The sequence below is a fragment of the Sinocyclocheilus grahami genome, unplaced genomic scaffold (genome assembly GCF_001515645.1).
Source record: "Sinocyclocheilus grahami isolate Dianchi unplaced genomic scaffold, SAMN03320097.WGS_v1.1 scaffold1373.1, whole genome shotgun sequence".
Taxonomy (NCBI): Eukaryota; Metazoa; Chordata; class Actinopteri; order Cypriniformes; family Cyprinidae; genus Sinocyclocheilus; species Sinocyclocheilus grahami.
The window spans coordinates 111,777-126,657 of NW_015506552.1; the positions used below are offsets into that span (position 1 = coordinate 111,777).

General features: G+C 40.2%; 2 protein-coding genes across 2 annotated transcripts; both read left to right on the forward strand.

Moving 5' to 3' along the window:
* Positions 1-457: 457 nt before the first annotated feature.
* Positions 458-2,499, forward strand: LOC107569689 (nuclear factor 7, ovary-like). The gene is made up of 4 exons (XM_016255827.1): positions 458-1,125; positions 1,228-1,250; positions 1,324-1,442; positions 1,682-2,499. The coding sequence occupies exons 1-4, from the start codon at positions 1,021-1,023 to the stop codon at positions 2,176-2,178; spliced, it is 744 nt and encodes a 247-aa protein (XP_016111313.1). The 5' UTR covers positions 458-1,020; the 3' UTR covers positions 2,179-2,499.
* A 1,212-nt stretch (positions 2,500-3,711) lies between these two features.
* Positions 3,712-12,671, forward strand: LOC107569687 (nuclear factor 7, ovary-like). Its single transcript, XM_016255826.1, has 6 exons — positions 3,712-4,216; positions 4,330-4,425; positions 11,395-11,625; positions 11,700-11,722; positions 11,804-11,925; positions 12,175-12,671. The coding sequence occupies exons 1-6, from the start codon at positions 3,746-3,748 to the stop codon at positions 12,669-12,671; spliced, it is 1,440 nt and encodes a 479-aa protein (XP_016111312.1). The 5' UTR covers positions 3,712-3,745.
* The last annotated feature ends 2,210 nt before the right edge of the window (positions 12,672-14,881 follow it).

Sequence of the window (14,881 nt, forward strand, 5' to 3'; positions counted from 1 at the left end):
ATCGCCAATAACTAGAGCACTTTGATCAGGTTTCTCAGTGGGTGCCTCACTGAGTGGGGAGAACCTTTTTGATGCTTTGATCGTAACGGAAGAGCGGTGTTTTGACCCGTGACTATGCCGCCTCACAGTCACCCTGCTGAGGAGGCTCTGTAACCGGAACCGAACAATGTACGGGACTCCCTGAGTTCGTCGCATCCAAAGCTGTATCTACAGCCCTCACATTCTTACTATCCTCAATTAAAGTTTGGATGTTTGTCTCTACTTCTAAAACTTTCTCTGTCAGCCTAACTATTTCCCTGCATTTATCACATGTGAATCCCTCGTCGCTGACAGAGAGAGATGAACTATGCATGTGGCAAGCGGTGCAAACAACAATAGCAGGAGAAGAATCCATTACTCACTGTGATTGATGAATGATTCTGACTTAGCACTGCTGTTTGATGAACTCGTGAAAAACAGAGCGAGAGAGAAAAGAAACGGATGGAGAAAAAAAGAAAACAGTAATAGATGCAAATAGAAATGCGAATGGAAACGCGAATGACAAGCTAACCTGCTAACGAATGCTAACAAGCTGCACTCGCGGCTTTAGCTTAAAAGCGAATTATCAAATTTGTCAGATTAGTTTGATAGATAATATCAGAACAATTGTGGAAATTAAGTTATAGTTTATCACTTTAAACAACAGAGAGTGATAGTAAGATAGATATATAACAGAAAAGCGAAGCTATACAAAGCTATAATTGCAAACCACTCAGCAGCACAAAATACAGTGAATTAATTAAGGCAGATGCTACTTGCATGCATGATTAGTCATTAGTAACCCACACTTACCCACTCATGCTTCATGCTGCTGCAGAATAATTTGCGTCATTTTAAGTGAATGTGGTTTGATTTCAGTCTCAAACTGAGCACACAGAGCGTCAGAATAAACAGCAGTTTGAGAAGCTTCATCAGTTTCTCAGAGATGAAGAAGAAGCTACAATCACTGCACTGAGGGAGGAAGAGGAGCAGAAGAAGAACATGATGGAGAAGCTGGAGGAGATCAACAGACTCATCTCAGCTCTTTCACACACAATCAAAGACACAGAGGAGATGATGAAAGACAATGACATCTGCTTTCTGAAGGTCTGATTTCAGATCATGGATTGATTGATTGATTGATTGATTGATTGATTGATTGATTGATTGATTGATTGATTGATGATAAATTGTGTGTTTGTTCTGCAGAAGTTTCCAGTCTCAATGGAAAGGTGAGTGATCTGCTGGTGTCTCTGCTTCTGAAGCCAAAGCCACTGCAGTTCTGACTCCTGAATGTTCTTCCAGAGTCCAGATCTTGCAGCCCGATCTACAGATTCCTTCTGAAGCTTTGATTCATGTGCCACGTTACTTGGGCAACCTGCCCTTCAGAGTCTGGAAGAAGATGCGGGACATAGTCCAAAACAGTGAGTCTGTACGGTTACAAATCCCCTGGAAATTATGCATGGGGAAAGATTTACAGATTTTAGCAGAACATGAAATTAACAGTTACAGTGATACAGCAGATCTATAGAGTTCAGTTTGAGTAATCAGACAGTTTTGTCAATAGGACGCGTGTCATAATTCATAATAATCTGTGTTTGATTCACTCTTGGTGATTATATGAACATCATAATAAAAGCAGCTGTTGATTGTGTCTCATCAGCTCCTGTGATTCTGGATCCAAACACGGCTCATCCACGTCTCCTCGTGTCTGATGATCTGACCAGTCTGAGATGGAGCGAGAACAAACAACCGCTTCCTGATAATCCAGAGAGATTTGATGATTATTACTGTGTTTTGGGTTCAGAGGGTTTTAACTCAGGAACACACTGCTGGGATGTGGAGGTTAAAGAGAGTTTATGCTGGAGTCTTGGAGTGACTACAGCATCTAACAAAAGGAAGGGGTGTGATTTTTATAACACTGATGTCTGGAATGTGCAGTATGATCAGTATGGATTGTGTGAACGGTCTGGTTTCCATGTTAAACAGTATCTTGAGCGTGTAAGAGTTGATCTGGACTATGACAGAGGAACTGTGTCATTCTCTGATCCTGTAACTAACACACATCTACACACATTCACAACCACTTTCACTGACACTGTCTTTCCATCCTTTGATAGTTTTTCCCCTCTCAGGATCTTACCGTTTAGTAGTCAGTAAACAGGTCTGTAGGTCTGGATCTTCCTGCTTTCATCTTTTATATTCATAAATTATTTGTCTTTTTCTTTTTTCTGTAGCAATTCAGGGTTATTACCATTTACCCCATCAAGGCTGTGTGGTTTTACCAACTCCCTGTTGTCTTAAATCCCTATGTATTTTGTCTTTGTTGGAACAAATTTGCAGTGTCACTGGGATTCACTAAATGACTCACTGGAATCTCATACAAACATTGACTCCATTTCAGAACAAATTATGATCTCTTGAACTTTTTTGAACAGATGTGTGATAATGTGATATCAGTTCCATTCTCTGAATAAAATTTTAAAGGGTAGGTCTGCTATTTCATGCATTCATACTTATTTACACCATTGAGTTGGATTCTCATGCTGAACATGGCTTTTTTTTAATCATTTGGATGTATGACGTATTTCTGTTAAATACACTTGTTCGAGGTTCGTGTACATTTCGGAAAGCCAATTTTTTTTATTTTCAGTTAAAAAAAAAGTTTAACAAATGCTAGAAATGTGGTATGGGATCAGTTTTCCACCAAAAGCATTTGTGGTCACTGATCAAAAAATAATTAGCGTAGCGCATGTAAAATATTGCACAAAACTTCTTATCAGAATAGCAAACAACATGGTCACAGATTGAAAAATAATAGTGTAAATAAAAATAAAAAACAAAATTGTTGTGCTCTCAGACATTTTCAGCTCATATTTTCAGGTTTTGTATGCTCATGCTGTTTTTTCCCTTCACTCTTGTTTCCAAGTTCTGTGCTTGCTTTTCCAAATATTGCAGTTTCATGTAAATCAGGGCGGGCTTAATCATCATCATTGGTCCACTAATTCTAAATTGACAGCTCCTCCTCTAGCCATTCAGTCGAGGATGGGAGTTGACGTCACTCCAATGCGTGGCATTGGCTGCTGACACTCAACTCAGTGCTCATACAGGTGAAGATGCAGCTTTCTAATGACAATTTGCTATCAAGTAACACATTCAGGTTCTTGACTGACAACAAAGACTTAATACATTCATCAAGAGTTAAATAGTATTCTAGGTTATTACATACGGTGGTTTTTGGTCCAGTAAATAAAACATCAACCATGCATTCCATTAGTTTTGTAAATTGGTATGTTTTATCAGGCTGTAAAGAAATATAGGACTGAGTATCATCTGTGTAACAGTGAAAACCAACTCCACAAATAAAGTGGTTTAAGTCTTCATATTTCAGTGGGTTCTCTCGTTCTTTTGTTTTTGGTTTTCATTATGTTTGAGCATGTCAAGGCAAGTTAATTTTGAATGCAGTTTTTTACAGTAACCTGAATATATCCTGATTTTCCTGTGTAACCGGCTGCAGAATTTAACTGTATTTGTTTAGAAACTGATCCACCCTCTTACATCACTAACCAGGGTAGACTGACGTATCGTTTCTCCTTTACATCTTACTGACTTTATCTTAACAAAAGCACAAAAGAATCAGCAATCAGTAGAGAAGGAAGAGAAACATGTTCAAGAAGAATTTTTGATAGGTTTAGATAGATAAAAAACTGCAGATCTTTGTATTTTTATGATCCTTTTTTCTTCAAACAATCAATCAGAAAGTGAAAATAAAATTTTAATTGCTGGAGCTCAAACTGCAAAAATGGATTCACTATCTGAAGAGGATTTTTCTTGTCCCGTGTGTCATGAAATCTTCAAGGATCCTGTTGTTTTATCATGTAGTCACAGTTTCTGTAAAGAGTGTCTTCAACAGTTCTGGAGAACCAAGAAAACCCAGGAGTGTCCTGTCTGCAGAAGAAGATCCTCAAGAAATGATCCTCCTTGCAATCGTGTGTTAAAAAACTTGTGTGACTCTTTCCAGAAGGAGAAAAATGAGAGGCTATCATCAGGATCCGAGGAGGTCTGCAGTTTACACGGTGAGAAACTCAAACTCTTCTGTCTGGAGGACAAACAGCCTGTGTGTTTAGTGTGCAGAGATTCACAACAACACGACAATCACAAATTCAGACCAATAAGTGAAGCTGTTTCATCATATAAGGTAAGACTTATTTGCATATAAGGATAATACTTGTTTAAGATCATGCATTACATATTAACATATTAGCCTACAAAAATCTCTGGTGTCTTATAGATTTTCACTTCAAATTTCAGGAGGAGCTAAATGTAGCACTGAAGTCCTTACAAGATGAACTTAAAAACAGAACAACATTGAAAGGAGAGTTTGAGAAAACAGTTCAACACATCAAGGTGAGATTTGGGATTCGGTTTACCGAGCACATGATCAGCCAAGACACATTAGGAACGCTAGGCAACGTACAATGTGATATTATCATGCTGGGACTACTTACGTTCGGTTTATTTCATCACGCTAGAGCACTTTCACTTTTGGCTCATGAACAAGAATGAACGAACCTACAGCACTGAAGTCCTTACAAGATAAACTTAAAAACAGAACAGCATTGAAAGGAGAGTTTGAGAAAACAGTTCAACACATCAAGGTGAGATTTGGGATTCGGTTTACCGAGCACATTGTCAGCCAAGACACATTAGGAACGCTAGGCAACGTACAATGTGATATTATCATGCTGGGACTGCTTACGTTCGGTTTATTTCATCACGCTAGAGCACTTTCACTTTTGGCTCATGAACAAGAATGAACGAACCTGTGTTATGACGCATAAGAAAATTTATAATATAATATAATATAATATTCTGCTGCAATGCAGTGTTCAGTAAACTTTGCTTGTGCCATGACCTGGAAATGCATTTCTTCTATTAAATAAATCTTTAGGCTATGACTGGGTTGACATGTTCCCCTCACTTTTAGAAAAGACTATCAATTCCTATTGATAAATTAATTTTGTTTTGCGGCAGTGAAAAGGGAAGAACTGTAACCGTTTATGTGAAACGGACCCTCTGGCTCCCACTTTCTTCAGAAGTGAATGAGACTTATGCCCTGTTGTTCACACTACAAGTGACACGCTACGACAAAGCGACACGATCCCATTCGTTTCAATGGAGAGCTGGCGATTTCTGGCGACAAGTGCGACAGCGGCCGTTGGCGATCGGATGGGGCATGTCCAGCGACGCAATAAAGTTCAGAATCCTTCAACTTTATGCAAATGAAGAGCGACTTTCGGGAGCGACAGCCAATAGGAAAGAAGACGGTAGAGCTCATGTGATCGCTCTCCTCTCAGCCGTAGATAAACATACGCAATGGGGAAAAAGTAGGCTCTGTTTCTCATTCATTTTTGTTTGTATTTACAGATTTAACTTATATTTTTATTATATTTACTCTTTCGCCTCAACATTTTTTGTATTTAACGGCAAGAAACCTGATTCGCTGTCAAGGCAACCAGTAGTGAGAACGCCCTAGCAACCTCATCGCAACCTCTGGCAACATGCAGCGAAAAAAAGTCGCTGCTAGTGTGAATGCACGGTGCATTATGGGATTGAAAGTGGCAAAGAGAAAGCGTTGAGAGCATCAAAAAGGTTGGGCATTCCTTGACTTTATGCAAAAATCAAGCGAAAAACGCTGGGCGATAACCAATCACTGTGAAAAGTTTGCCGGCAGCCATATCACCCTGTAGCCCAAGACTGGTCTCCCACTGAAGCTAAGCAGGGTTGAGCCTGGTCAGTACCTGGATGGGAGACCTCCTGGGAAAACTAGGTTGCTGCTGGAAGAGGTGTTAGTGAGGCCAGCAGGGGGTACTCACCCTGTGCTCTGTGTGGGTCCAAGTGCCCCAGTGTAGTGATGGGGACACTATACTGTCAAGTAGGCAAGGCAAGATTTTGATGTATGTTTCCAAGTGTTTGCTGAACTGGTGGATTACTGAGCTGAAATCACTTGTCGTTGAAAAAATCATATGCAAAAGAAAAAATGTAGGTTGTACCTAGATGGCACCAATAAAGGGTTTAGTTTGCAAACCGCCATTAAAAGACGATGAAACATAAACAGGGTGTAAACATTAGGTGTGTTCGACACGGCTACAGACGGCGGTCAATGAGAGTAGCCGCTTGTAGTTGGGGGCGGAGTTGAAAATGGAGTTTGCATATCACAGATGAACTGAATTAAATGCAATATTTGTCAAATACACAGACGTTTCAGAATCATTTTCGTGAGCAACATGAACATTTTTATATACTGCTTAATACAGTGCCATCTGTTCAAGAATAAATTTCAACATAAACATATACTATTTAAATACTAATAAAGTGTATTAGTACTAATAAAATATATGCTTTTATCAGTGGTTTATGATAAACATGACTCAATATAACATTGCGACTACAGTAAAAAAGCTTTTACTGTTCTAAAAACACATTTGTGAGCATTATTGCAATTGAATGTGTTAGAACAAACCCGAAACACACGTCATCGTTGTCATGTGCTGAGTTTGGCGAATCGTGAAACAACTGTGTTCATCAGAGCTCCTGTAGCCGGCTGCTTTTGAAATGCTCTTGTGGCACTTTGATGCCACATGTGAAGGTGCGTTTCCACTACAGCATCAAATCTGCGCTCAGTGCTGCTGGCAGTGCTACAACGCCACTGCTTTGGGGCGTGTCAAATTTAGGGCAGAGCACACCTCTGAAAACAATGTTAACAACCTGTTTACATTTCATCATCTTCTTTTCACAGTGATTGGTTGTCGCGCAGCGTTTTTCGCTCGATATTTGTATAAAGTCAAGGAATGCCCAAACTTTTTGATGCTCTCGGCCGCTCTCGGCCGCTCTCAACGCTTTCTCCACACCGCTTTCAATCCCATAATGCTCCACGCGAGCGTTTAAGCTCAAATTCCATAGGAATGCATTGAAAACGCTCACTCCGCTGAGCTCACTACTTGCCAGTGGAAACTCACCATGACAGTGACATGGCATTGGCGCCGTCTCAGGTCGGACAAAATTTCTAACCGGCATGCACTGCTTTAAGTCAGATTCTGATCGGTCTGCGCAGGGCCGCTTCAAGTCGAACACACCTAATGTTTTCAGAGGCGTGCTTTGGCCTAAGTTTGACACACCCCAAAAGCAGTGGCGTTGTAGTGTTCTTAGCGGCACTGAGCACAGATTTGACGCTTTAGTGGAAATGCACCATAACACCATATCTACGCCGGACGTGAGCGGCACGGCGCGACAAAATGTTGAACCCATTGTAATAAGTGATGCTGTTTACACTAGGCACGACGCGACATGATAAATCCCCGACAGTAAATTGATGCCTTGTTCTATTTATGACGTCCTGAAAGTTCAAATGACTTGCAAAGGTCGCTTCAGCTGTGTGACGTCACACAGACAGGCCCCTCCCACAATTGTTTGATTGACAGTAGCGTTTCAGCACAGACTGGACTGGTGTCTTACCTTAGACCCGCCCTGACTGAGCTGTCATCAGTCCACCATTGTTTCACCGCCGGAGCAGATGTAGACAAGAGTGACTCCTAAGCGATTGAGGTATTCTGTTGTTGGATGTAATGATGAACATAGCAGTAGTCCTTTACTTCCGACATCTGAGCCGCTGAAGACGCAGTGAATTACGTTTGTTTCTGAAGGGAATGCGCCCCCGATCTACATAAATGCTTCTATGTTCGCGCGAATCATTCCTCTTCCTCCAGAAGAAGTGAGTGTAAGGTTTTTTTAATGAATCTTTGCAAATCGCCTTTCCTAATAATGTGCTAATTAGCGAGTTTTACGATGAATGTGGCTAAAGTTTATCGTCTCTCAGTGAGCGGCTCGGAAGAGAAGGGCAGGGTCAGCATAGCTCATTAACATTTACTGGACTGGTGTCTTACCTTAGACCCGCCCTGACTGAGCTGTCATCAGTCCACCATTGTTTCACCGCCGGAGCAGATGTAGACAAGAGTGACTCCTAAGCGATTGAGGTATTCTGTTGTTGGATGTAATGATGAACATAGCAGTAGTCCTTTACTTCCGACATCTGAGCCGCTGAAGACGCAGTGAATTACGTTTGTTTCTGAAGGGAATGCGCCCCCGATCTACAATAAACAGGGTGTAAACATTAGGTGTGTTCGACACGGCTACAGACGGCGGTCAATGAGAGTAGCCGCTTGTAGTTGGGGGCGGAGTTGAAAATGGAGTTTGCATATCACAGATGAACTGAATTAAATGCAATATTTGTCAAATACACAGACGTTTCAGAATCATTTTCGTGAGCAACATAAACATTTTTATATACTGCTTAATACAGTGCCATCTGTTCAAGAATAAATTTCAACATAAACATATACTATTTAAATACTAATAAAGTGTATTAGTACTAATAAAATATATGCTTTTATCAGTGTTTTATGATAAACATGACTCAATATAACATTGCGACTACAGTAAAAAAGCTTTTATTGTTCTAAAAACACATTTGTGAGCATTATTGCAATTGAATGTGTTAGAACAAACCCGAAACACACGTCATCGTTGTCATGTGCTGAGTTTGGCGAATCGTGAAACAACTGTGTTCATCAGAGCTCCTGTAGCCGGCTGCTTTTGAAATGCTCTTGTGGCACTTTGATGCCACATGTGAAGGTGCGTTTCCACTACAGCATCAAATCTGCGCTCAGTGCTGCTGGCAGTGCTACAACGCCACTGCTTTGGGGCGTGTCAAATTTAGGGCAGAGCACACCTCTGAAAACAATGTTAACAACCTGTTTACATTTCATCATCTTCTTTTCACAGTGATTGGTTGTCGCGCAGCGTTTTTCGCTCGATATTTGTATAAAGTCAAGGAATGCCCAAACTTTTTGATGCTCTCGGCCGCTCTCGGCCGCTCTCAACGCTTTCTCCACACCGCTTTCAATCCCATAATGCTCCACGCGAGCGTTTAAGCTCAAATTCCATAGGAATGCATTGAAAACGCTCACTCCGCTGAGCTCACTACTTGCCAGTGGAAACTCACCATGACAGTGACATGGCATTGGCGCCGTCTCAGGTCGGACAAAATTTCTAACCGGCATGCACTGCTTTAAGTCAGATTCTGATCGGTCTGCGCAGGGCCGCTTCAAGTCGAACACACCTAATGTTTTCAGAGGCGTGCTTTGGCCTAAGTTTGACACACCCCAAAAGCAGTGGCGTTGTAGTGTTCTTAGCGGCACTGAGCACAGATTTGACGCTTTAGTGGAAATGCACCATAACACCATATCTACGCCGGACGTGAGCGGCACGGCGCGACAAAATGTTGAACCCATTGTAATAAGTGATGCTGTTTACACTAGGCACGACGCGACATGATAAATCCCCGACAGTAAATTGATGCCTTGTTCTATTTATGACGTCCTGAAAGTTCAAATGACTTGCAAAGGTCGCTTCAGCTGTGTGACGTCACACAGACAGGCCCCTCCCACAATTGTTTGATTGACAGTAGCGTTTCAGCACAGACTGGACTGGTGTCTTACCTTAGACCCGCCCTGACTGAGCTGTCATCAGTCCACCATTGTTTCACCGCCGGAGCAGATGTAGACAAGAGTGACTCCTAAGCGATTGAGGTATTCTGTTGTTGGATGTAATGATGAACATAGCAGTAGTCCTTTACTTCCGACATCTGAGCCGCTGAAGACGCAGTGAATTACGTTTGTTTCTGAAGGGAATGCGCCCCCGATCTACATAAATGCTTCTATGTTCGCGCGAATCATTCCTCTTCCTCCAGAAGAAGTGAGTGTAAGGTTTTTTTAATGAATCTTTGCAAATCGCCTTTCCTAATAATGTGCTAATTAGCGAGTTTTACGATGAATGTGGCTAAAGTTTATCGTCTCTCAGTGAGCGGCTCGGAAGAGAAGGGCAGGGTCAGCATAGCTCATTAACATTTAAAGCAGAATGCAATAAAACAGCGTGCTGTAGACAGAGCTGTTTTTGACAGGGTAAAAACGGTGTTGTTTTACACTACCATTAAGAAATTTTAACCAAACTGTATTACAGACTTTTCATTAAGACCCTAAAGAATCATATCAACTTGTGGAAAATGGGCATCCGATGACCCCTTTAATTACCTTACATTTCAGTAAATTTGCAGTAAATGCACCTCATTTTTCACAGAAACATTGAGTGACCAATAATCTGTCAACCCCCTACCCCCCCATAATTCTGTTTAATGTGAAAAATATAATATTTATATGTATTTCATATAGGGGTGCACCGATCCGATATTCAGTATCTATCTCTCTCGCGATATGGCCTTGCCTGTGTAAGATCTTATTCTGTGTTCACAATAAAAGAAGAAAGGTTCTGCCTCCTGCTGGTTTGTTCTGTCTGTGCTCCTGCTCACAGAGACACTCAGGGTTGTGCGGTGTATGGGATGCGAGTGCTCGCAATTTCCGCTTGCCAAATTAAAAGTTGTGACACGTGGATGCTAGCACCCCGCTAGCAATTAGCTTAGCAACAGTTTAGCAGCCTATCTTAGCTCCGGTCAGCCCTACGTTCTATAGAACAACAGTCAGTTGTTACAATATGTTGCTGCCTCATTACTGTGCTATAAATGTAAAAGAAATGTATTTAATTAATTGCATATATTTATATATAATTATATTTACTTGTTTTTCATGAATGTATATTACAATACAAAGAGCAATGTGTAACATTTTACCAGATTACACCTATTTACTTTTATTTTTCCCCCACTAAATAATGTTTTTTCTCTAAATGTTTAGATTTTATAAAATTATTGTGAACTCATCATTTTGTAGAGTAAATTTTGCTGCTGAATTATCCACTAACCTAGTTTATAATAGTATTTTTCTCATAGATTATGATTGTATATTTTTTAATTTTTCTTTATAATGAAGTTGTCTATATTTAGTAGATTGTGTGTAACACACAAAAGAGTGATGATAAGGTCAACACACACTGAGGTATAGAATTTTTTTTAGAAGTGCTTGTATCAGATCGGTATCGGTATTGTCCGATACTCAGAACTTTTGGTATCGGATCGGGATCGGTTCTGAAAAAGTGGTATCGTGCCACCCCTAATTTCATAAATAAAATATACATTTTCTTTCAGACATGGTTGCTAGTAATAGTGTTAGCATTTTAAATTTTGCTATCAAAATATTTGATTGACCGGAAGTTCTGTTGTATGCAGTTTACTATTTATAAGAGTATTTATTGTATTATTTAAGTTAATCAAAGTTAACAAACCCAAATTTACACACTCACACTTTATGCTGCTCCAGAATAAGTAAAATCATTGAGACAATTGAAGTTAATGTGATTTGATTTCAGTCTCAAGCTGAGCAGACAGAGCGTCAGATTAAACAGCAGTTTAAGAAGCTTCATCAGTTTCTCAGAGATGAAGAAGAAGCTACAATCACTGCACTGAGGGAGGAAGAGAAGCAGAAGAAGAAGATGATGAAGGAAAAGCTGGAGGAGATGAACAGACACATCTCAGCTCTTTCACACACAATCAAAGACACAGAGAAGATGATGAAAGACAATGATGTCTGCTTTCTAAAGGTCTGATTTCAAATCATGAATTGATTGATTGATTGATTGAGTTGTTGATGATAAATTGTGTGTTTGTTCTGCAGAAGTTTCCAGTCTCGATGGAAAGGTGAGTGATCTGCTGGTATCTCTGGTCTCTCTGCTTCTGAAGCCAAAGCCACTGCAGTTCTGATCCTGAATGTTCTTCCAGAGTCCAGATCTCATCACAGTCGGATCCACGGACGCCTTCTGGAGCTTTGATTCAGGTGCCACGTTACTTGGGCAACCTGCCCTTCAGAGTCTGGAAGAAGATGCAGGATATAGTCCAAAACAGTGAGTCTGGAGTAGATCTGTGCTCTTACACATACACTGTGAATGATGCGTGGGGGAAGATTCACATATTTTAGTAGAATATGAAATTAACAGTTACAGTGATACAGCAGATCTCTAGAGTTTGGTTTCAGTAATCAGACAGTTTTGTCAATCGGATGAGTGTCATAATTTATAATAATCTGTGTTTGATTCACTCTTGATCATTATATGAACATCATAAAAAAGCAGCTGTTGATTGTGTCTCATCAGCTCCTGTGATTCTGGATCCAAACACGGCTCATCCACGTCTCCTCGTGTCTGATGATCTGACCAGTCTGAGATGGAGCGAGAACAAACAACCGCTTCCTGATAATCCAGAGAGATTTGATGATTATTACTGTGTTTTGGGTTCAGAGGGTTTTAACTCAGGAACACACTGCTGGGATGTGGAGGTTAAAGAGAGTTTATGCTGGAGTCTTGGAGTGACTACAGCATCTAACAAAAGGAAGGGGTGTGATTTTTATAACACTGATGTCTGGAATGTGCAGTATGATCAGTATGGATTGTGTGAACGGTCTGGTTTTCATATTAAACAGTATCTTGAGCGTGTAAGAGTTGATCTGGACTATGACAGAGGAACTGTGTCATTCTCTGATCCTGTAACTAACACACATCTACACACATTCACAACCACCTTCACTGACACTGTCTTTCCATCCTTTGATAGTTTTTCCCCTCTCAGCATCTTACCGTTTAGTAGTCAGTAAACATTACACCTGTAGGTCTGGATATTCCTGCTTTCATCTTTTATATTCATAAATTATTTGTCTTTTTATTTTTTCTGTAGCAATTCAGGGTTAACATAACAAAATTAAATCATCAATTAGATTTCTTTCTTTCTTTTGTTTGTTTTGAAAATTGAACTTTTACACAATTAGACCAATTAGAGACAATTTTATTATTCATGGTTTCGGGCTAATTACCACTTACCCCATCAAGGCTTGAACTTTTGTGATTACTGTATATAATTTCAGAGTCATTTTCTGAATGAAAATTAAAAGTTTGGGATGTTACTGAAGTTGTAAGTAATGGAAATATCATTTGTCAAATAGAAAACTCAGAATTTTATTTTTGTTTTCCCCAGCGAGATAAATTAGAATATGAGCCTGATCGTTGCTTGAGATCCTCTGGTAGGGCCCTATTAATGGTTCCAAAATAGACATAGCCATATCACCCTGCAGCCCAAGACTGGTTGCCCACTGAAGCTAAGCAGGGTTGAGCCTGGTCAGTACCTGAATGGGAGACCTCCTGGGAAAACTAGGTTGCTGCTGGAAGAGGTGTTAGTGAGGCCAGCAGGGGGTGCTCGCCCTTTGCTCTGTGTGGGTCCTAATGCCCCAGTATAGTGACGGGGACACTATACTGTAAAAAGCACCATCCTTTGGATGAGACGCTAAACCAAGGTCCTGACTCTCTGTGGTCAGGACCAAATCCCATGGCACTTCTCGTAAAGAGTAGGGGTGTAACCCCGGTGTCCTGGCCAAATTGCGTGTCAGTCACTCTTCTACCATGGCCTCCTAATAATCCCCATCCACTTGATTGGCTCTATGACTCTCTCTCCTCTCCACCTGTAGCTGGTGTGTGGTGAGCTCACTGCCGCTGTTGTCCTGTGGCTGCCGTCGCATCATCCATGTGGATGCTGAACACTGGTGGTGGTTGAGGAGAGACCCCCCACATGATTGTAAAGTGCTTTGGGTGTACAGCAATACACAATAAATTGCTATATAAATGCATCATTCATTCATAATTCATTCAAAATCTCGACTTGTTACCAAAGGTGACCGTGCTTTTGCTATCCGTGTGCCTAAGCTGTGGAACTCCCTGCCTGGGGATATTAGGCAGGCTACTGTATCATCTTTTAATTCTCTTCTTAAGACTCATTTTTATCGTATAGCTTTTTCTTAATTTTGTTGGTCGTTTTGTTGCTGTACTGATCTTTTTATTGAAAAACACTTTGTAACTTTGTTTTGAAAGGTGCTATATAAATAAAGGTTTACTTAGAATGCATGAGACTTAAAGTGCATATTGCATGTTACATTTTTTTTCCAAATGAATATATCTTGTATGAAAATACAATATGAACCGTTAATGCATGATTTAACATGTTTTTACAAGACGTGAGGGCACAAATTTAGAAGAAAAAGTGATGGTTCTATCATAAGTATACATAAGCATAAAGACAATATGAAAGAACAGTAATAATATACACAATGAACTGAAGTATATGTGTTAATTCAAATAAAGGTTTTTCTATTAATTAATTAGAGAAGAGTCCATTTTTATGGGCATTATGTCTTTCCTATGGGTAAAACATAGTGAGAGGGAGAACTCTCAACATGCCATTAGGTCCTAAAGTTTATCTGGTCTGGCTGAGGTGTGCTGGTTGCCATGGTAACCAGGGGCCTGGCGGTCGTTCACAGACATGTAGGCACCGAGTCTGGTGTTGAGTGAGGGGGTTTGCTGGATTATGAATTAAATATAATTAATAAATGTGTATCTGATTAGTCCAAAAGCTTACACACTTGTTAAACTAGTAATAGAAAATACTACAGTGGAGACTTACTGATATCTAATGGTGAAATTGCGTAACTTACTGAAGTCTTACTACAACCTGACCGTAGAAATAAGAAACAAACCCGGATTTTGGCTCCATTCTGGTGTTTTGGATGTTAGTCAAGGGTCTAACTTTACTTTATCACTTCAAAATAAATATGTTTATACATTTTTTAGCCTACGAATGTAATACTCTACCTACACTAGACGTTTCCAACTCCATTTGTTCTGTTGTGGAAACGAACACGTGTAATACATCAGGAACAGCTAGAACAACATATTTTACAACGTATTTTTAATTAGTATAAACTTTGGCTTAATGATTGAAGCCCTATAAAGACATAAAAGTTACAAAAGACCATCTTGA

What these genes read in the sequence shown, in the direction of transcription:
- LOC107569689 (XM_016255827.1), top strand. Translation starts at nt 1,021, where the DNA reads ATGATGGAGAAGCTGGAGGAGATCAACAGACTCATCTCAGCTCTTTCA. An exon ending in TTTCCAGTCTCAATGGAAAG is followed by an intron (nt 1,251 to 1,323) that starts GTGAGTGATCTG and finishes ATGTTCTTCCAG; the next exon opens with AGTCCAGATCTTGCAGCCCG. An exon ending in GCGGGACATAGTCCAAAACA is followed by an intron (nt 1,443 to 1,681) that starts GTGAGTCTGTAC and finishes GTGTCTCATCAG; the next exon opens with CTCCTGTGATTCTGGATCCA.
- LOC107569687 (XM_016255826.1), top strand. Translation starts at nt 3,746, where the DNA reads ATGATCCTTTTTTCTTCAAACAATCAATCAGAAAGTGAAAATAAAATT. An exon ending in AAACAGTTCAACACATCAAG is followed by an intron (nt 4,426 to 11,394) that starts GTGAGATTTGGG and finishes ATTTGATTTCAG; the next exon opens with TCTCAAGCTGAGCAGACAGA. An exon ending in TTTCCAGTCTCGATGGAAAG is followed by an intron (nt 11,723 to 11,803) that starts GTGAGTGATCTG and finishes ATGTTCTTCCAG; the next exon opens with AGTCCAGATCTCATCACAGT.